Raw genomic sequence first — 22,314 nt, forward strand, 5'->3', positions numbered from 1 at the left:
AGAGATGCTTGTGATGTCTAATAGGTTTCCCACTTACCCGTTGTAAACTGCATGCATTGAATACCTGATTAAAAATGTACAGCCTATAGTATAAACCTTCATTGAACATGTGAGCACGAATCTATTTCCCCGCGTCCTCCTGGCCACTGGGGGCAGCAGAGCGTCCCGGGCACTGCATGCCTTTCTGATGACGTCACGGGCGGCGGCCATTACACAGCGCGTTTAGGAGGAAGGTCGGAAGCGCGACGAGTCAACGGAAAAATAATTACCGACAGATCGCGGATACCGGCCAAAGACAGAAATCCGTTACCGTCAACCCTAGATATAAAACCACCGGTGACACGCATTAGGTGTTTAATGAGCTGATAGCCGAGTCGAACAGCAGTGTTTGGTGCTCGTGCGTCGGCCCGCGCGTGAGTGTGGCAGTGTTCAGTGCGCGCGCACTCACTGCTGATTCGGTCACCGCAGAATCCGTGAGAAACACCGCAGAATGGATGATAAAACCTTCACGAAAGAGTTAGACCAATGGGTCGAGCAGCTGAACGAGTGCAAACAGCTGAGCGAGAACCAAGTGCGAACACTCTGCGAGAAGGTAAAGAAAAGCTCGAGTTTCATACATCATTAGCTTTTAATAAACATAAACCATACTATTAAACGTAACGTCTAGCATTACTAGATAAAAAATATCTAGTAAAATAAAAATAAAATGTATACATCATTATTATATCAAGCAAGCATCAAGATTCTTTACACCATTTTTGATACAATGAAATGTGATTTACACACACTGATAGCAGCTATCTCCTCCTGGGACCCAGCCAGCCAGCACTAGACTTGTGTCCTCTGTAGTGGACTCTGTATTGTAGTGTATTTCTCTGACAGCACACATGCCACAGGTCTGAGACTGGATGTCCTGTAAAGAGCAGATTCAGGGCTTTTCAGAGACACCAAATGTTCAGAGGTTTCACCAGGACAACTTCTGCTTGGTCTTTAGTGATCAAATGTTAGCACTCTTATGGAAATATGATTATATTTTATCATTTAAATCGGACTAATTTTCAAATTGCTTTGTCATAAATCAACATCTCAGGAAAGTGTTATGGTGTTTCTAATCAAATATGACTTCATTTCATACTGTAAATGTCCAGTGTAGAGACCAGGACTTACAGCGGGTTTATCAGAGACACAACAAGTGAAATTATAGAATAGTATTCCTATGAAATATTAACTATTATTATAGAAGTGTTGCCAGTTATAACTCCCCATTATTTTACCCCAAGAACACATTAATATGCAGATTAGATACAGGTCATAGATGCATTGTATTGAATGGTAAACCCATTTATGGCCATTTTACCCACATATTGCATAAAGTGGTAAATCAATTAAATCCGTAATATATTTCATAACACAGTTGAGAATAATCTTTAGACAAATTTTGGTTAAAAGAAAACCCTGAAACCTAAAATTGTATTGGTGAATGGGAAAAAATCCCATTGTTTTTGCCTATTCATGTCATTTCATGTCTTTTAGTTTTTAAACAACTCCTGGACTAGCATAACATATGAATACAATATATTTTCAATGTATTTTCACGTGTTCCTTATGCTCTAAACAGTGAACAATGTAATGAATATCTCAAATATTTCAAACATGAAATACTAAATTCAAAAATCTGTGATATTGATATATGATATTCTGAATAGTGGCGAAGTCTGAATACTTTGTTTTGATTGTTTCTAAAGTTCGCAGTAAGTCCTTCAACACACGTACAGTGTTGCGTACAGTAAATCTGCGAGAGTACTCTTGTAACCCGCACTGAAAGGCTGGAGGAAAAATGATGTCTGCTGATATCCATAATGACTGAGGCAGAATGAGTTGGGCGGTGTAAAATGTCATATTGCTCACCAAACCGTGTCGAGGACCTCTCGATATGATGCTCCTGATTTGCATGTTTTTTTTGTCACTGTCTCCATTCAGAAGATTGTGATGTGATACAGTGTAAGTTGTTAGCATCATTCGACTGATGTAACGCCACAGCCGACACACGTCAATATTGATTTAGTCAGAAATGCCATTCTCATTTATGCGTGTCGTTTAGTTTGCCCGAGTTTATTCACGCCAGTGTTTTTTATGTGCGTCTGTCATCATGTGCAAGTTTCACTACAGCGTGAACTGGAGTGTGTGTGGTTGAACGGTGACCTCCAGCACACACACACTCGAGCTGCGTGTGTTTACGCTCACCACTGTTGTGTACGTGTGACACAGATGTTACCTCACATCTGGCTGACGTCAGCATGATCACTGTGTGGATCTGGACTCTCCTGAGATGATCCAGAGAAAGTGTGTGCAGTTTCAGTTTGATGTCACTGAAGGTGTTAATGATACACGTTAATTAACAATACAGGAAGTAACAAAGTGCAATCTTGTCATTAAAATGAGAAAATAAAGCCGTTCCGGTGGCTCAGACAGCCATGTGTTTCTGGGTCAAACGTAGCAAGGCTCTATCAGGAGTCCTTTACGGTGTCTAAGTGAGGAGGGCTTTCATTTAGGCAATAAAGAAGGAGATTTAGTGCTATATTGTGAGTTTAGTTGTGGCTGAAGAGCATTGTTACACACGGCGAGTAACTGTGTCCTGTAGTGTGACATAGAAAGCCTTGTTGCTGTTATAAAACAGTTACTGCTTATTAAACACATTGAGGTCACCATCATTAATGTTATATAGCCTATAAAGAGCATTTGTTAGGTGCCATTATTCTAGTAGAAGATCTGATCCTGACAGAACATTCAACATTAATAACCTTCCACATTATGACATGATGAAGCAATGTTGAGGTGTTGCTCAATCTGGAAACACAAAGAGGTGTTTTCATAACTATCAGGAGATGACGTGTTACCCATAACGCTCTTCAGGAAGAGCAGAGAAAAGCTTTTTCTTTGAGTTTGAGTCGATGTGTCTTCAAAACATGATGCCTTTTGTGTTGTTTGTAGTTTTTAAGAACGTATGCAGTAATAGCAATAGTGTTGAGCCCTCGAGCATGTCCAGATCTGCCTGTGTAATCATGTGCTGTGGTGAACCAGGGCTAGAAGTAGAGAAAACTCTGTTCCCTGCTGTACTAAGTAGAAATGGGACCAAAGGTCTCTCTCTCTCTCTCTCTCTCTCTCTCTCTCCATGGAAACACACTCATACGGTCTCCATGGTGACGGGGTTGTTCTCTCGCAGATATTGATTTGGTTTCACAGCGATACAGATGCACAGACCACTGACGAGTACTGTGGTGGCTTTAATATTTCATATCTTTGCATGTTTGAGAGCTGCTGTTGGTCTTGAGGATTTTCAGCGTGGTCAGCGTTAGACAGTGGACGTGTCAGAGATTTGGGAGCATGTGTTTATAATATCAAACTAGATTTTTTTTACATTTTCTGATGGTTTGAGTGGCGCTTGCCTGGTCTCTTAACAAAAGCACGAGCGAGTTCATGCCCTGAGTTCGTGTCCGGTTCAGCGCACTGAATGAGAGGAGTAGAGCCTCTCGCGTTATCAGACGCCGTTCATAAATGCTCAGCACCGTCTAAAGCAGGCTTGGTGCTGGAGTTGTGGAATAAGGCTGGATGTTTGTGGCTCTGTACATGTTCTGGTCAGGTATGCTGGAGGGTAGCCCAGGCTCGGCACGCACCGAATGCTTTCACTTCTGCCAAACGTGTTCAGGCTGAAAGGGTTTTGAAGGGTCGAAATCATTGACTGAAACCGTGATGTTTAATTGGCACTGCTGCTATGGTGCAGTTTGACTGGTTGAGCGTCTGTTTCATGCACACGTGTGGACGAGCTACAACAGTTCATGCGTCAGCTAGGGCAAAAGTTGTCTCACGATCTGAGAGATTTTGTTGCACGAAAATTAGGCTTGGGCGGTATTCGAATTTTGAAACCGTCAAACCGCCTCCCTATTTTACCGGGGTATACGGTATTACCGTGACTAATTAAAAATTATGACATAATGAGCTCAGACGGCGTCACCAAACTGTTGGCTTGTGCCTACACCGTTCAGAAACTGAATGCCAGATCGGGCAAAAAAACAACAACAAAAAAATCAAGCCCAACCCCTGCACGTTGTGTCTGAGTCAGGCCGACGGCATTAACTGTTATTATGAGCCGGAGCCCCTCATTATTCAACATAATATCTGTGTGCGTGCAACAAGCAAGAAGTGCCTTTGTAATCCGGTGACGCGTGTCCATTGATTTTTATTAATAAAACTTTTCTGCAAAGATGGAAGTTGACGATCGCCATCTCTAGTGAACGCGCCTATAGAGAGATCATGCACATCATTACACAATCAGAGAGTGGCCTTTTTCTTTTCGTTTTGAATTGTTTCGTTTAAAGAAATTGACGATCGGCATCTGAACGCTATAGAGAGACATGCACATCATGGATTACAGAGAGTAGGCTAGTCTATTTATTTTCGTTTTGAATGGTTTCGTTTACTGAAATTGACGATCGCATCTCCGTATGAACGCGCCTAGAGAGAAATGCACATCGTGGATTACTTAGCCTAATCAGTGAGTTGCCTATTTCTTTCGTTTTGAATTTTCGTTTAAAGAAATTTCAAGCTTTATTTATTTGTCATGTCTGTGAGGCATAGCCTTTTTTATGAGATTTCAATGCAAGTGACAGCGGCATGCCCATCATGTCATGATTATATTAAATCCAGGCAATTGGTTGATGAAAATTTTATAAAAATTTAGATACAATTTATACAAAACGAAATTCGTTTTAAAGAGGCCTTTTACAAAACTAAATTTATTGAAGTGGTCAAATCGTCTGACTCCCGATGCATCCCATCTTATTTGTGCTGTTCACTTTTCATAATCAACAAAGATGGAAAAAATAACATTATAATATTTTAACAAATACGAAACTTAATGCGCTTATGTATCCTGGCAGCAGTTATTGGGCGGTTGTTTCGGAGATGCGACGTTAGAGGTGTTTACATCTCTCGCGGTCACCTTTTTATTGCACAATTTACAAATTGCCTCGTCAGTATTTACCGCCTCTCCCTTCTCATTCGGTTGGAACCAGAAATATTGCCAAACTGCAACCACACATAAGCATTTTTTAGGCAATAAATAAATTATATATATTATAGGCTATATAAGTGCCGGTAATGACGGTATTGAAACTGATACCGGTGCTATTTTAAGATCCCGCGGTATCCGATATTACCGTAATACCGCCCAACCCTAACGAAAATATATATATCACTATACTTATAGTATATGCCGCAGGTTTATTAGGCTGCTGTCCCTTTAAGACTGAATGCACAGATCTAATATACTGATAAAGGCGCTTTATGTAATTTGAGTGCTTAAGTCCATTATTGAAGTCATTATCCAGAAATATCTGTAGTGGATGCACTGCTTTACACTCTTCCTGTGGCCGGCTGGCCGCTACGCTTCACTGACAGCGAGAGTGCTAGTATGCGCATTATACTGCCTCTGAATGGCAGAGCTCGTGTTCTGAGGATATTTCCCGCGAGAACAGTAAATGATGCGCGCTCGACTCTGATATGACGGCAGGCGCTGCTGGATTGGTTGGGTCCGTTGGCCGGTTTGCACGGGTCCGATGGCGCAGTACTGTACACCCGCTGCTGATGATGTCGTGCGCAGACAGACTGTAGCCTAATGATAACTCCTCCTGTGATCTTCACTACGTTAGCAAAGATACCAGTGTGTTTGAAGGATAGAATTTGAAAGAAACGGTAAGATTCGCATGTTTTTTTAGAATGTTTTTGACTGAGTCAGACTATTGTATTTACACTGCAAAGTCATATATTTGATTCGATTTAAACAATAAAAAATATTATTTGGTCAGTGGTAAAGAATGAGAATAACTCAAGGAAGTTTTCTCTGAAAAGTATTTTATATGGCTTTTAGGGGTGGAACGGTACACAGAACTCACGGTTCGATTCATACCTCGGTTCAGACATCACGGTTCGGTACAATGGAGGGAAAAGCAAAACAAAAGTGCAGAAGGCTTGTGCGTGTCTCAGGCTGGACTACCAAAGGAAAATAAATGTCTTAAGCCTTGTATTTTTTAAATATGTTTTATTAATAAAGTAAAGGCATAGAACCACTTTATTTGTAGTGCACTGGCAATAGTTTTATATAATTAGTTTATTAATTAAATTAATAAAAAGACAAAAAGACCTTGAGATATGTTTGGAAATTGTACCTGAATGAATTGAAAATGAATTTGCTACATTTCAGATTAAAACATTTGTTTTCCTTAATTTACAGTAACAGTAACTTAAACACTTTGCAGTTTGAATGATGTCCTGTATAAACAAAATGACGGTGTATGTTTTTGTGTTTCCACTGTTCAATCGCGCCCGCGCCTCACACACACTCGCGCACACACACACATACACAAATATAGGTAAACACTTTGCGACTTTTCGATCGCGCCTCTCTCTCTCTCTCTCTCTCTCACTCACACACACACACACACACACACACACACACACATATTCCAGCATTGCAATCTCTACATCGCAGCCAGAGCTAAGGCGGGGCTACAGACTAGGTGTCCCTAAAGAACCCCCGTATCTAACAGTAGTTCCGCATTACATTCATTAATTTGCACACAAGTTTTATTTATTTTTATACCGTGTATTCTCCATGTAAATTTATGCACCGAACCGTGACGCCCGTACCGTTTCGGTTCAATACGAATACATGTACCGTTCCACCCCTAATGGCTTTTAATTGATATTTTGATATAGTATACCAAATTATTAATATAAATGTAATGTTATAGCAAAATGGCGTTTATAGTCCGTATCTCATATTTTCCTAATGTCTTGGACCGTTAAACTTGGTATCACGTAGATGGGGAATATGCATATGGAAATGATGTGCCGATGAGGTTATGTGTAGTGAAACGAGGCGCTGTGAGCTCCATATATGGTTATTTCGGGGAGGAGACGCATGTGCGCACAATCCTCCGCTGACTGGGTTTTATAAGGGGGATATTGCACTGGTTCTGGCTAGGGGTGCACCGATCCGACTTTTTCAGTCCCGATACCGATACCGGTGCCTGGGCTTTGTGTATCTGTCAATACCCGATACCGATCCGATACTATAGTTGAATTAATAATAAACTGTATACCTTCCACCTTATACCTTCCTTGAAGAGACTAAAGGCACCATACTTTACTAACTAAACATAATTAAGACAAAATAACAGATGTATGTAATGTGTTGTATTCTTATTTATTTAAAAAACAATTGTGCATTCAAAGTCGAAAATAGAATATAATCAAACTTCTTTAAATAAATGTAAAAAAAAAAAAAAATTAAAATGTAGCGGTGGAAACAAAAAAACTGTGTATTGGTCAAACGTGTCACACCACCATCACAAACATGACCTGAATGCTCACTTAATCAGCAATGGCAAATTTAAATGTCAGTTTTAATGATCATTATGTTTCATATTTTTAAAAATGAAAACAAAAAGAAGCAGGGTTGTGTTTTATATTTCGTGTTGTTATAAATATGCAGTAAAGATAATCAATGTACGCGTTTGCCTGAACCACATTTATGTGGCCATTAATATGTTTAAGATTTTTTTTTAAATGAAAAGAGGCAGAGTGGTGTTTTATAACATACTTCGTTTTATTGTTGGCTAAAATATACATAAAGGGATTACCGGAGTAGCCAGAGCGTGCTGAGTGACGCGATCAAGAACGCTGCTGTTCCATTTGCAGAATAACCGGACTCGCGTCCTCTCGTCCTCGGGAGTTCGTTCTCCTGAGTCGAACTTGGCAAGTCCGAAGTTTGCGTACTTGGTATTGAGAAACGGCCTCTGGCTCGCTCCATGTTGCTTCTAGCATGCGACACGCGTAAAGCTGACGAATGACGTAGGTTCTGCTGCGACGACGAGAAAAAAATAAAAAATAAAAAAAAACCTGGATCGGCCCGTGGATCTGTTACTTTTTCCGATCCCCGATCCAGCTATTTTATCAGTATCGCGGCCGATATCCGATCCTAATATCGGATCGGTGCACCCCTAGTTCTGGCTTATGCATGGTTTTATACATCTGAAAAGTCTGGTGCGTTTGCACGCTTCTACGGGAAGTTTTACACACGAGGCCCTGGACTCTCGCTGTGCTGATGCGCTGTCCTGTTCTCACACCCACAGGCTAAAGAGATCCTCACGAAGGAGTCGAATGTGCAGGAGGTGCGCTGCCCTGTCACAGTGTGTGGAGATGTGCACGGCCAGTTTCACGACCTCATGGAGCTCTTCAGAATCGGTGGGAAGTCACCTGACACCAACTACCTGTTCATGGGCGACTATGTGGACAGAGGATATTACTCAGTGGAAACGGTCTCACTGCTTGTTGCACTAAAGGTACATTTACTACATTTGCTGATGGTCTTGCAAACATTTCAGACTTCTTGACATTTGATGTTTTACTGCGTTTGTAGGTTCGCTATCCAGAACGCATCACGATATTGCGAGGAAACCACGAGAGCAGGCAGATCACACAGGTGTACGGTTTCTATGACGAGTGCTTGAGGAAATACGGTAACGCAAACGTCTGGAAGTACTTCACAGACCTCTTCGACTACCTCCCGCTCACAGCCCTGGTGGATGGGCAGGTGAGGCATCCTCCACTTCTGACAAACACACATTATAACCATAACACCAGAACTGACATCACGTCTCTGACTCCTGCTGACGGCCGCTGATAACTCGTATAACTCTCTCTCTGTCAGATCTTCTGCCTGCACGGTGGTCTCTCTCCATCCATAGACACGCTGGATCACATTCGTGCGCTGGATCGTCTGCAGGAGGTGCCGCATGAGGTCAGTACAAACACACGCACCCGGCTGCTTCCAGTGGCTTCAAGTTTCAAATTTGTTTTATTTATATAGCACATCTAGTGCTTGTTACAACCGGCTCAAGATTGTAACATGAACGAGAGGCAACACGGACGTGCAAGTAGTGAAAGAATACATTTATTCAATGAAATAAACATAATTACAAAAGATACAATAATCAGCATTAATGGAAGTCAGTAGTGAAGGATGCAAACAAATAAATATAGCAAACAAATAAATATAACAAACGAAAAGCAACAAATTATCAGCCGCTCAGTCAGGCGTCATCGTAGCTCTCTCTCGCAATCATCAGTGTTCAGTTCTTAAAGCCCCGCAAATGAGCCTCAGGTGGAACAAACACCCCCTAAACACCTGTGACCCAGCACTCACTGGGACCCAACAGTGCTGACAACAACACAAACAATTGAGAAACACAGGGCAAACCACACATTCATGACAGAAGCTCACACTCAATTGAATGCCAAGGGAAAAAATGTGTTTTAAGAGACGAGTTAAAAAGCGTTAAGGACTGTGGCGATCTGCTGTACGCCGGAAGCTCTACACAGTCTAGAGCCGGCAGCAGCACAGGCTCGATCTCCAGATCACCATTAGAGCATAGAGGAGATAAGAGGAGTCTCTGATCACCAGACCTCAGATTTCGTGTGGGATTGTATAGAGTAGCTCAGACAGATAGCTCGGTGCCAGACTATTTAAGGTTTTAAAAACATAAAGAAGAATTTGAAACTCAATTCTAAAATGCACATGTAACCAATGCAGAGGTTTTAAAATTGGAGTAACGTGATAGAATTTGCGTTTGCCTTTGAGGAATTTTGCAGCGGCATTTTGCAGTAATTGGAGACGAGCGATGGAGGATGTGGACGTGCCAGAGTCAAGAGAGTTGCAGCAATCTCTGAGGTTTATCAGAGAGAGAGGAGAGAAAAACATGAGCTAATAACCGCTTGAAGAAATATCACTCACTGAAAGGAATCGCTGTTTCCTTAAAGTCTGTGTAAAGCAATATTAAACAGTGTCACACCACAGAAAAATGTGCTATTAATCACCCAGACAAATTTGAGTGATAGAAAAACTGCCAAGTAAATTAAAATAAATGATCAAAATCTGGAAAAAATGAGCAGTATTCTCTCAGTGAGTCCCAGTTGTCTCTGATTAAAGTTTGTAAAACTATCCGGTGTAAAATGTTCACTGCAGAGGCGACTGGTGACTCAAGGTGACTGTTCTCCTCTTCTTGATATCATTGTTTTTAGGAGATTTAAAGGAGACTGAGCTGTTTTGTAAATGATTGCAACCAGGTAATATGCATTTACGTGACGATAGCTAGCTAGCAAACTGTAGGCTGCAGTAACTAACGGTAATGACAGAAACTTACGATTGAGTGGGCGAACCACAGTGCCTCATCGAGACATGATTTCAGGCCACAAAGTGGTGAAAAACCGTTTAATGGTCTAACTCCACAATTCAGAACTAGTTCAAAGTCTTTGTAATGTTTTTTCTGCAATACGTTTCTAACATTTATAATGTGTTTAGAAACAAATCCTTGAATTGCCTTTACACTGACTTTAAGTGTTTGCAGCATTAGTGTAAAAGTTTCAGGTTTGTATCAGTTAAATGTATCTCAACTCCTCTGCCGTTGCCATGATGATTTGGCACACATCTTCTAGTTGAGTTTACTGTGGGAGAAGAAAGAAAAAAATGTTTAAAGGGCTTTAATTCACTGCTGGCAAACTGGGCTTTAATCAAACCTGTGTGTCTGTGCCGTAGAAACACTGGCAACTTTCTGACTTTGTTGCATCTGGGAACACAACCATCTTGACATATCTGTGGGCTTCCTGTGGTTTTCTGTGAAAATAAATGTTCTGTGGTTTAACGTTTGAAAATTAAGACGACCATAAATATTATTAGTGAAATTTTACAATTGCCTTCTAATGTTCTTGTATTATTATTATTATTATTATTATTATTATAAATTATTTTTAAATACTTATTGTTTTACAGTGAAATATTACAAGAGTAATATAAAATAAAAAAATTATAATTTTCTATTTGAATAAATATGGTGTAGCCGTAGATTGGTGTATCTAGCCTGTCCAAACTAACTGGTCGGTTGTGAGAGCAAAAGCACTGGATCAGATGAGCTCGTTCAGGATCACATCTGAAGAGACGCAGAGAAGGAAGTAGAAGACAGGAAACCTGCGCTTGTGCTGCATCTCCATCAGATCCTGAGGGAAACGAGCGCTTGTGCTGCGTCTCCATCAGATCCCGAGCGCTTGTGCTGCGTCCCCATCAGATCCCGAGCGAAACGAGCGCTTGTGCTGCGTCTCCATCAGATCCCGAGCGCTTGTGCTGCGTCCCCATCAGATCCCGAGCGAAACGAGCGCTTGTGCTGCGTCTCCATCAGATCCCGAGCGCTTGTGCTGCGTCTCCATCAGATCCCGAGCGCTTGTGCTGCGTCTCCATCAGATCCCGAGCGCTTGTGCTGCGTCTCCATCAGATCCCGAGCGCTTGTGCTGCGTCTCCATCAGATCCCGAGCGAAACGAGCGCTTGTGCTGCGTCTCCATCAGATCCCGAGCGAAACGAGCGCTTGTGCTGCGTCTCCATCAGATCCCGAGCGAAACGAGCGCTTGTGCTGCGTCCCCATCAGATCCCGAGCGAAACGAGCGCTTGTGCTGCGTCCCCATCAGATCCCGAGCGAAACGAGCGCTTGTGCTGCGTCCCCATCAGATCCCGAGCGAAACGAGCGCTTGTGCTGCGTCTCCATCAGATCCCGAGCGAAACGAGCGCTTGTGCTGCGTCTCCATCAGATCCCGAGCGAAACGAGCTTTTGTGCTGCGTCTCCATCAGATCCCGAGCGCTTGTGCTGCGTCTCCATCAGATCCCGAGCGAAACGAGCGCTTGTGCTGCGTCTCCATCAGATCCCGAGCGAAACGAGCGCTTGTGCTGCGTCTCCATCAGATCCCGAGCGAAACGAGCGCTTGTGCTGCGTCTCCATCAGATCCCGAGCGAAACGAGCTTTTGTGCTGCGTCTCCATCAGATCCCGAGCGCTTGTGCTGCGTCTCCATCAGATCCCGAGCGAAACGAGCGCTTGTGCTGCGTCTCCATCAGATCCCGAGCGAAACGAGCGCTTGTGCTGCGTCTCCATCAGATCCCGAGCGAAACGAGCGCTTGTGCTGCGTCCCCATCAGATCCCGAGCGAAACGAGCGCTTGTGCTGCGTCTCCATCAGATCCCGAGCGAAACGAGCGCTTGTGCTGCGTCTCCATCAGATCCCGAGCGAAACGAGCGCTTGTGCTGCGTCCCCATCAGATCCCGAGCGAAACGAGCGCTTGTGCTGCGTCTCCATCAGATCCCGAGCGAAACGAGCGCTTGTGCTGCGTCTCCATCAGATCCCGAGCGAAACGAGCGCTTGTGCTGCGTCTCCATCAGATCCCGAGCGAAACGAGCGCTTGTGCTGCGTCCCCATCAGATCCCGAGCGAAACGAGCGCTTGTGCTGCGTCTCCATCAGATCCCGAGCGAAACGAGCGCTTGTGCTGCGTCTCCATCAGATCCCGAGCGAAACGAGCGCTTGTGCTGCGTCCCCATCAGATCCCGAGCGAAACGAGCGCTTGTGCTGCGTCTCCATCAGATCCCGAGCGAAACGAGCGCTTGTGCTGCGTCTCCATCAGATCCCGAGCGAAACGAGCGCTTGTGCTGCGTCCCCATCAGATCCCGAGCGAAATGAGCGCTTGTGCTGCGTCTCCATCAGATCCCGAGCGAAACGAGCGCTTGTGCTGCGTCTCCATCAGATCCCGAGCGCTTGTGCTGCGTCCCCATCAGATCCCGAGGGAAACGAGCGCTTGTGCTGCGTCTCCATCAGATCCCGAGCGAAACGAGCGCTTGTGCTGCGTCCCCATCAGATCCCGAGCGAAACGAGCGCTTGTGCTGCGTCTCCATCAGATCCCGAGCGAAACGAGCGCTTGTGCTGCGTCCCCATCAGATCCCGAGCGAAACGAGCGCTTGTGCTGCGTCTCCATCAGATCCCGAGCGAAACGAGCGCTTGTGCTGCGTCTCCATCAGATCCCGAGCGAAACGAGCGCTTGTGCTGCGTCCCCATCAGATCCCGAGCGAAACGAGCGCTTGTGCTGCGTCTCCATCAGATCCCGAGCGAAACGAGCGCTTGTGCTGCGTCTCCATCAGATCCCGAGCGAAACGAGCGCTTGTGCTGCGTCCCCATCAGATCCCGAGCGAAATGAGCGCTTGTGCTGCGTCTCCATCAGATCCCGAGCGAAACGAGCGCTTGTGCTGCGTCTCCATCAGATCCCGAGCGCTTGTGCTGCGTCCCCATCAGATCCCGAGGGAAACGAGCGCTTGTGCTGCGTCTCCATCAGATCCCGAGCGAAACGAGCGCTTGTGCTGCGTCCCCATCAGATCCCGAGCGAAACGAGCGCTTGTGCTGCGTCTCCATCAGATCCCGAGCGAAACGAGCGCTTGTGCTGCGTCTCCATCAGATCCCGAGCGAAACGAGCTCTTGTACTGCGTCTCCATCAGATCCCGAGCGAAACGAGCGCTTGTGCTGCGTCTCCATCAGATCCCGAGCGAAACGAGCGCTTGTGCTGCGTCTCCATCAGATCCCGAGCGAAACGAGCGCTTGTGCTGCGTCTCCATCAGATCCCGAGCGAAACGAGCGCTTGTGCTGCGTCCCCATCAGATCCCGAGCGAAACGAGCGCTTGTGCTGCGTCTCCATCAGATCCCGAGCGAAACGAGCTCTTGTACTGCGTCTCCATCAGATCCCGAGCGAAACGAGCGCTTGTGCTGCGTCTCCATCAGATCCCGAGCGAAACGAGCGCTTGTGCTGCGTCTCCATCAGATCCCGAGCGAAACGAGCGCTTGTGCTGCGTCTCCATCAGATCCCGAGCGAAACGAGCGCTTGTGCTGCGTCCCCATCAGATCCCGAGCGAAACGAGCGCTTGTGCTGCGTCTCCATCAGATCCCGAGCGAAACGAGCGCTTGTGCTGCGTCTCCATCAGATCCCGAGCGAAACGAGCGCTTGTGCTGCGTCCCCATCAGATCCCGAGCGAAACGAGCGCTTGTGCTGCGTCCCCATCAGATCCCGAGCGAAACGAGCGCTTGTGCTGCGTCTCCATCAGATCCCGAGCGAAACGAGCGCTTGTGCTGCGTCTCCATCAGATCCCGAGCGAAACGAGCGCTTGTGCTGCGTCTCCATCAGATCCCGAGCGAAACGAGCGCTTGTGCTGCGTCCCCATCAGATCCCGAGCGAAACGAGCGCTTGTGCTGCGTCTCCATCAGATCCCGAGCGCTTGTGCTGCGTCTCCATCAGATCCCGAGCGAAACGAGCGCTTGTGCTGCGTCTCCATCAGATCCCGAGCGAAACGAGCTCTTGTACTGCGTCTCCATCAGATCCCGAGCGAAACGAGCGCTTGTGCTGCGTCTCCATCAGATTTCGAGCGAAACGAGCGCTTGTGCTGCGTCCCCATCAGATCCCGAGCGAAACGAGCGCTTGTGCTGCGTCCCCATCAGATCCCGAGCGAAACGAGCGCTTGTGCTGCGTCTCCATCAGATCCTGAGCGAAACGAGCTCTTGTACTGCGTCTCCATCAGATCCCGAGCGAAACGAGCGCTTGTGCTGCGTCTCCATCAGATCCCGAGCGAAACGAGCGCTTGTGCTGCGTCCCCATCAGATCCCGAGCGAAACGAGCGCTTGTGCTGCGTCTCCATCAGATTTCGAGCGAAACGAGCGCTTGTGCTGCGTCTCCATCAGATCCTGAGCGAAACGAGCTCTTGTACTGCGTCTCCATCAGATCCCGAGCGAAACGAGCGCTTGTGCTGCGTCTCCATCAGATCCCGAGCGAAACGAGCGCTTGTGCTGCGTCTCCATCAGATCCCGAGCGCTTGTGCTGCGTCCCCATCAGATCCCGAGCGAAACGAGCGCTTGTGCTGCGTCTCCATCAGATTTCGAGCGAAACGAGCGCTTGTGCTGCGTCTCCATCAGATCCTGAGCGAAACGAGCTCTTGTACTGCGTCTCCATCAGATCCCGAGCGAAACGAGCGCTTGTGCTGCGTCTCCATCAGATCCCGAGCGCTTGTGCTGCGTCCCCATCAGATCCCGAGCGAAACGAGCGCTTGTGCTGCGTCTCCATCAGATCCCGAGCGAAACGAGCGCTTGTGCTGCGTCTCCATCAGATCCCGAGCGAAACGAGCGCTTGTGCTGCGTCTCCATCAGATCCCGAGCGAAACGAGCGCTTGTGCTGCGTCCCCATCAGATCCCGAGCGAAATGAGCGCTTGTGCTGCGTCTCCATCAGATCCCGAGCGAAACGAGCGCTTGTGCTGCGTCTCCATCAGATCCCGAGCGCTTGTGCTGCGTCTCCATCAGATCCCGAGCGAAACGAGCGCTTGTGCTGCGTCTCCATCAGATCCCGAGCGAAACGAGCGCTTGTGCTGCGTCTCCATCAGATCCCGAGCGAAACGAGCGCTTGTGCTGCGTCTCCATCAGATCCCGAGCGAAACGAGCGCTTGTGCTGCGTCCCCATCAGATCCCGAGCGAAACGAGCGCTTGTGCTGCGTCTCCATCAGATTTCGAGCGAAACGAGCGCTTGTGCTGCGTCCCCATCAGATCCCGAGCGAAACGAGCGCTTGTGCTGCGTCTCCATCAGATTTCGAGCGAAACGAGCGCTTGTGCTGCGTCCCCATCAGATCCCGAGCGAAACGAGCTCTTGTACTGCGTCTCCATCAGATCCCGAGCGAAACGAGCGCTTGTGCTGCGTCTCCATCAGATCCCGAGCGAAACGAGCGCTTGTGCTGCGTCTCCATCAGATCCCGAGCGAAACGAGCGCTTGTGCTGCGTCCCCATCAGATCCCGAGCGAAACGAGCGCTTGTGCTGCGTCTCCATCAGATCCCGAGCGAAACGAGCGCTTGTGCTGCGTCCCCATCAGATCCCGAGCGAAACGAGCGCTTGTGCTGCGTCCCCATCAGATCCCGAGCGAAACGAGCGCTTGTGCTGCGTCTCCATCAGATCCCGAGCGAAACGAGCGCTTGTGCTGCGTCTCCATCAGATTTCGAGCGAAACGAGCGCTTGTGCTGCGTCCCCATCAGATCCCGAGCGAAACGAGCTCTTGTACTGCGTCTCCATCAGATCCCGAGCGAAACGAGCGCTTGTGCTGCGTCCCCATCAGATCCCGAGCGAAACGAGCGCTTGTGCTGCGTCTCCATCAGATCCCGAGCGCTTGTGCTGCGTCTCCATCAGATCCCGAGCGAAACGAGCGCTTGTGCTGCGTCTCCATCAGATCCCGAGCGAAACGAGCTCTTGTACTGCGTCTCCATCAGATCCCGAGCGAAACGAGCGCTTGTGCTGCGTCTCCATCAGATTTCGAGCGAAACGAGCGCTTGTGCTGCGTCCCCATCAGATCCCGAGCGAAACGAGCGCTTGTGCTGCGTCTCCATCAGATCCCGAGCGAAACGAGCGCTTGTGCTGCGTCTCCATCAGATTTCGAGCGAAACGAGCGCTTGTGCTGCGTCTCCATCAGATCCCGAGCGAAACGAGCGCTTGTGCTGCGTCCCCATCAGATCCCGAGCGAAACGAGCGCTTGTGCTGCGTCTCCATCAGATTTCGAGCGAAACGAGCGCTTGTGCTGCGTCTCCATCAGATCCTGAGCGAAACGAGCTCTTGTACTGCGTCTCCATCAGATCCCGAGCGAAACGAGCGCTTGTGCTGCGTCTCCATCAGATCCCGAGCGAAACGAGCGCTTGTGCTGCGTCTCCATCAGATCCCGAGCGCTTGTGCTGCGTCCCCATCAGATCCCGAGCGAAACGAGCGCTTGTGCTGCGTCTCCATCAGATCCCGAGCGAAACGAGCGCTTGTGCTGCGTCTCCATCAGATCCCGAGCGCTTGTGCTGCGTCCCCATCAGATCCCGAGCGCTTGTGCTGCGTCCCCATCAGATCCCGAGCGAAACGAGCGCTTGTGCTGCGTCCCCATCAGATCCCGAGCGAAACGAGCGCTTGTGCTGCGTCTCCATCAGATCCCGAGCGAAACGAGCGCTTGTGCTGCGTCCCCATCAGATCCCGAGCGCTTGTGCTGCGTCCCCATCAGATCCCGAGCGAAACGAGTGCTTGTGCTGCGTCTCCATCAGATCCCGAGCGAAACGAGCGCTTGTGCTGCGTCCCCATCAGATCCCGAGCGCTTGTGCTGCGTCCCCATCAGATCCCGAGCGAAACGAGCGCTTGTGCTGCGTCTCCATCAGATCCCGAGGGAAACGAGCGCTTGTGCTGCGTCTCCATCAGATCCCGAGGGAAACGAGCGCTTGTGCTGCGTCCCCATCAGATCCCGAGCGAAACGAGCGCTTGTGCTGCGTCCCCATCAGATCCCGAGCGCTTGTGCTGCGTCCCCATCAGATCCCGAGCGAAACGAGCGCTTGTGCTGCGTCTCCATCAGATCCCGAGGGAAACGAGCGCTTGTGCTGCGTCCCCATCAGATCCCGAGCGAAACGAGCGCTTGTGCTGCGTCCCCATCAGATCCCGAGCGCTTGTGCTGCGTCCCCATCAGATCCCGAGCGAAACGAGCGCTTGTGCTGCGTCTCCATCAGATCCCGAGCGCTTGTGCTGCGTCCCCATCAGATCCCGAGCGAAACGAGCGCTTGTGCTGCGTCTCCATCAGATCCCGAGGGAAACGAGCGCTTGTGCTGCGTCCCCATCAGATCCCGAGCGAAACGAGCGCTTGTGCTGCGTCCCCATCAGATCCCGAGCGCTTGTGCTGCGTCCCCATCAGATCCCAAGCTTGTGGATCAGTGTATCCGTGTATCGTGTTCATGAATCAGGCACTGAAAGGACAGTAAGGATCTGGCTCACTGCACATTAAGACACTACTGTATTTCCAGTGACATGAGAACGTCCTCATTGTACAACATTATTACTGGTATTTATGAACAACAGCAGAACTGATATATTTATTATTTTATTTTTAATGTTATTTAAATTAAAGTATGATAAATACTATGTGAAACTGTTGAACTAGCATCCGTTGTTTATGGCAGGGTCCCTCAGTGTTTGATTCAGCGTGCCGCAGTGCTCATAGACACCCATCTAGTGCGTGTTTACATGGGCAAACAAGTGAAAAGCAGCTCCGGCTGGAAGAAGAACGTGAATAAAGGGCATCTCACACTGAACACACGACACAGCACTAGGTGAACAATCTTGTGTATTGTTAGTTGCATGTATAAATAGACACCAGCCTAGATTTCCTCTGTGTCCTGATACTGTTTTACTGGAAAACTGCAGCAAATTATGCTTTCTGAACTAATCCAGTTGAATCTGAAGATCAGACTATTTTACCAACCCGAATGGCCAGTTCATCAGAAACACAAACTCTGCATAATGCTCCAAATCATTCACTTCGCTAGTTCTGATTTAAATAGCCGACAGAAATACGGCACACGTGTCGTCATACCTGAAATGCTCAGGTCAAATGTGTCTCAGGCCATTGTGTTCAGCTGCAGACGCTCATTCAGCCTCACCTGCAGTGCATTATGGGCTTTCGTCTGCCCTCATCAAGACCAGAGTCATGTTGAGCTGAACTCTAGTGACTGCCCAGACCTGTAGAAGCGTCTCTTCAGATGAAGTAACCAAGACACCAGCTGTACTTGTGAATGTCGAGAGTAATTAAAGTGTTTAAGATATATGGCATGTGTACAACACAGGTTCTCATGAAGGCTCTCACTGGGGATTGGCTGTAAGTCAGTGTGTGTGTGTGTGTGTGTGTTCCAGGGCCCCATGTGTGACCTGCTGTGGTCGGACCCTGATGATCGTGGTGGCTGGGGGATCTCTCCTCGAGGAGCGGGATACACCTTTGGACAGGACATTTCTGAGACCTTCAACCACGCTAACGGCCTGACGCTGGTGTCCCGTGCCCATCAGCTGGTCATGGAGGTGAGATACACACTTCAACTCCTCACAACCCTTCAGTGCAATAACAGATCAGATAAAGCAACTTGTTTTCCCCCAGGGCTACAACTGGTGTCATGATAGGAACGTTGTCACGATCTTCAGCGCGCCGAACTACTGCTATCGCTGTGGGAACCAGGCAGCCATTATGGAGCTGGATGATACTCTTAAATACTCGTTGTAAGTTACACTTATTATGATAATCTTTCAAATATGTTCTCTCCTATAAAGTGTGATGTCAAGAACATGTCTCCATATTTCAGTTGTTTTACTTAAAGAATGAAAATGAAGCCTGTTTCTGGAAATATAAAGATGTTCCACCTTTGTGGCATTATCTTCATATTGTGGCTATTGAAGTGCACTATTACGCCTTTTCAGATATTAACGTTCGTGTTGCGTGTAATATAGTTATCTGTGAATGTAACGTCGGCAATGTTTTGAAGATCAAAGTGTGTTACACACAAAGTTATTGTCTCCTACAAGAAGTGATTGTGAGCGGCTGAAACTGGTCATCAGTAATTCCAGTCTCGCATCCGTAGCTCATCTGTGTTTAACACGTTTGCATAATCCCACCTATGGTCTTCATTGGCTGTCCATGAACATCTAATTTGACCTGCCCTCAAACACTGCAGTTGTGTCTGAAAGCAACGTGTTGAGAATCCACTTCTGCTGAAATTCAGATGGTAAAACTGACGTCATCGTTTCGGTTCGCATCATTGTGCATCAAGCGCTGAAGATCCAGAGCTGAAACTCAGATATAGCAATGAGTTTCTGACACGTGCTGTAAGCGATCGACCAATCACAGCAGACCGGGCCGTCTGCCCGAGCAGAGTAGGCTTTCAGGAAGGGTTTAAAGATACTGAGTCCTTGATCCAACCGTTGATCGACGAGCTGATGCTGCAATGTGTTTTATGAGAAAATGAAAGTGTTTTTTTTGCATGTCAACATATTGTAGGAGACTCCAAAACAAAATTAGGAGCCTTTAAAATAGTGGAATAGGGACTCTTAAACATATTGCTGCAGAATTCTCATTGCTGCAATGCAAACAGTCTTATTCTGTGTAATTGTTGACAAACTGCAAGTAAAATGATTGAAGCTGGTTCTCTGAACACTTCCCCATCTGCCATTGGTTCAGCAGAACCGCCCCGAAGCCCTGTCATTGGTTGAGCTAGTGTTGCTGTGTTGAGAAGTTCAAATAAACGGAGCAATGTTTTCATAGCACCAGTGTTGGACACTTCAGGGAAATCAGCCTACAGTCTCGCTGAATATTAAACCGGGGTAGGAGAAAGTAGGAAAGCCTGACTTGCAATAATGACTCATTAATAACAATCTCCATTGAGAATAGCGGGAATTAAAAATACTGTATTACAGCAATGTGTTTAATTGCTATTAAAATGTCACAATGCCAAAAAAACATATCTTAGTATTTTTCATTTTCATACATGCTTCATTCTTCTGCAACATGTCATTTCTTTCTTGTTGAGGATGTGAAATGTGACAGGCTGTGTTTTCCTCTGTCCCCCTCAGTCTTCAGTTCGACCCCGCTCCTCGACGCGGAGAGCCCCACGTCACCCGCCGCACCCCCGACTACTTCCTATAAGCCAGCGCCAAAGGCCGGACGCTACACCAAACATGAGGACAATTCCAGACACGCATACATCTATTCATACAGTGTGTATATATCATGGGGGAGATGTTCTGACACAACACTAACACGGACCAAAATGTGCCATACAAGCATTTAATGCCCAAATCCGATCGCTCTGTCTCAGTACTGCTACAAAGTGTCTCGTTTTAGCATATAGTGCAAATTGCCTGCTGTATACAATGAATAGAGATGTTCCCTTCGTTCTTGAATCGTAAAAAAACAAGTGACTAGCTTTCTCTCTTACAGTATCACTGGAAAAACATGGCAATGCCAGGCATGTGAAAAACGGTAACATTTTATACAAGTGCACAAGCTGACATTCTTTCCTCCTGTATTCACCCAAAAAAACAACACACACACACACACACACACACACACACACACACACACAAAAACAAATCCTATCGGGAAGGAATGTCGAAACCGAAGGACGTGCCTCTTCCGTTCTGGGAGTGAACACACACACAAGTGTACATGGACTTTATCTGACTGTCTCTCTTTGTCTAATCTTACCATTTTCTTTTCTTTTGTGTTTCCTGTCTTCTGTGTATTTGTTAATAAGTGATAGCCTCTTCTTTGGTGTATTTGAACTAATAAAGTACTTTTAATCGCAAGCTACTCCAAAACCACACACTAGTAGTGCTTTTATTGACATTTGAGGATTGAGGATTGTTGTCTTTATTGACAGTAAAACCATTTTTGTAAAAAAAAAACAAGTAGTTTCCGTCAAGGATTGACTGGATCATGAAGTGTTCTTGTTTTCTGTACTGGAATGATGCAGGTCATTGTTCAAGCTTTGAAACTACACACTCTTTCTCCATTCACAGATGGTCTGGAATATCCATGTATTCTGAGAAAATAGACTTTTGCAAGCAAACATTTCATCACTTTGTAGCGCTTTGGTCTGATTCTTTGGTTCCCCTGGGGGGTTGAAGGTCAAAGTCACTGTCCAGGGGCCTCATGTATCAATCTTGCGTACGCACAAAAACTTTGCGTACGCCAGCTTTCACGCTCACGGTCGGATGTACTAACAGTGAAATTAACGCGAGAATGTGCGTTCCTCCACGCCAATTTCATGTCTGGCGTACGTACATTTCTCATTGTTTTTGTCCGTTGGCGACTCTTACAGGCAATGAAGTGAAGTTGCAAACATTACACAACGAATTTTTCTACAAGTCTATCGCACCACCAACCGTGGGAAGCATTGATATTAATTTGCAATTTATAAAATAATTGACATATATTGTCACACGAGCCTTATGGGAATATTCTATCAATTATGCAATTAAGTAAGAACATATAAAAGCATATGCAAATTGATACAACGATATAATATAATATATAATAATATATTTAATATATAATAATATATATTAAATATATATATAATATATAAATATATATATTAAATAATAATAATAATACCGCATTGACGGCATCAGCCAAACTCTCCCATCCATATTTTTTCCTTTTGTTATTAATTCCGGAGGACAAAGTTCCAAATAAAATATTTTTTTCTCGTTTCTACCTCCGATAGTAGCACCTCCAATTCACTTTCTGTAAAGTTTCGTTTCTCGCCGTTTGCTTTAGCCATTTTCTTACTGCTTTCTTTTGCCAAAGTGGACTCGTTACCATATTTAAATTGATTTAATTAAGGGAGGAGACTGGGTGGGGCGTTGTGCTCGTGCATGTGCGCTCAGTTTTACGTTAATTGGGATGTACAAAGACAATATGCGTGGGATCCTTCGTACGCAGAGATTCATACATCTGGGTTTTTTTGTGCGTACGCACATTTACAGCTTTGTCCGTACGCAATGTTTTAGTATGAATTCAACGCAAGT

At 46.6% G+C, this 22,314-nt stretch overlaps 1 protein-coding gene across 1 annotated transcript; it reads left to right on the top strand.

Moving 5' to 3' along the window:
* Positions 1-186: 186 nt before the first annotated feature.
* Positions 187-21,102, top strand: ppp2cb (protein phosphatase 2, catalytic subunit, beta isozyme). The gene is made up of 7 exons (XM_084400945.1): positions 187-592; positions 8,193-8,402; positions 8,480-8,653; positions 8,771-8,860; positions 18,649-18,810; positions 18,887-19,005; positions 20,353-21,102. Exons 1-7 carry the CDS (start codon positions 491-493, stop codon positions 20,423-20,425), a joined length of 930 nt encoding a protein of 309 aa, XP_084257071.1. The 5' UTR covers positions 187-490; the 3' UTR covers positions 20,426-21,102.
* Positions 21,103-22,314: the final 1,212 nt, after the last annotated feature.

Source organism: Rutilus rutilus (genome assembly GCF_951802725.1).
Source record: "Rutilus rutilus genome assembly, chromosome: 25".
Taxonomy (NCBI): Eukaryota; Metazoa; Chordata; class Actinopteri; order Cypriniformes; family Leuciscidae; genus Rutilus; species Rutilus rutilus.

Bases quoted from the DNA above. Each gene is read 5' to 3' on its own strand.
- ppp2cb (XM_084400945.1), top strand. From the start codon at position 491: ATGGATGATAAAACCTTCACGAAAGAGTTAGACCAATGGGTCGAGCAG. The intron at 8,403-8,479 runs GTACATTTACTA...CTGCGTTTGTAG, and splicing joins CACTGCTTGTTGCACTAAAG to GTTCGCTATCCAGAACGCAT. The intron at 19,006-20,352 runs GTAAGTTACACT...TGTCCCCCTCAG, and splicing joins GATACTCTTAAATACTCGTT to TCTTCAGTTCGACCCCGCTC.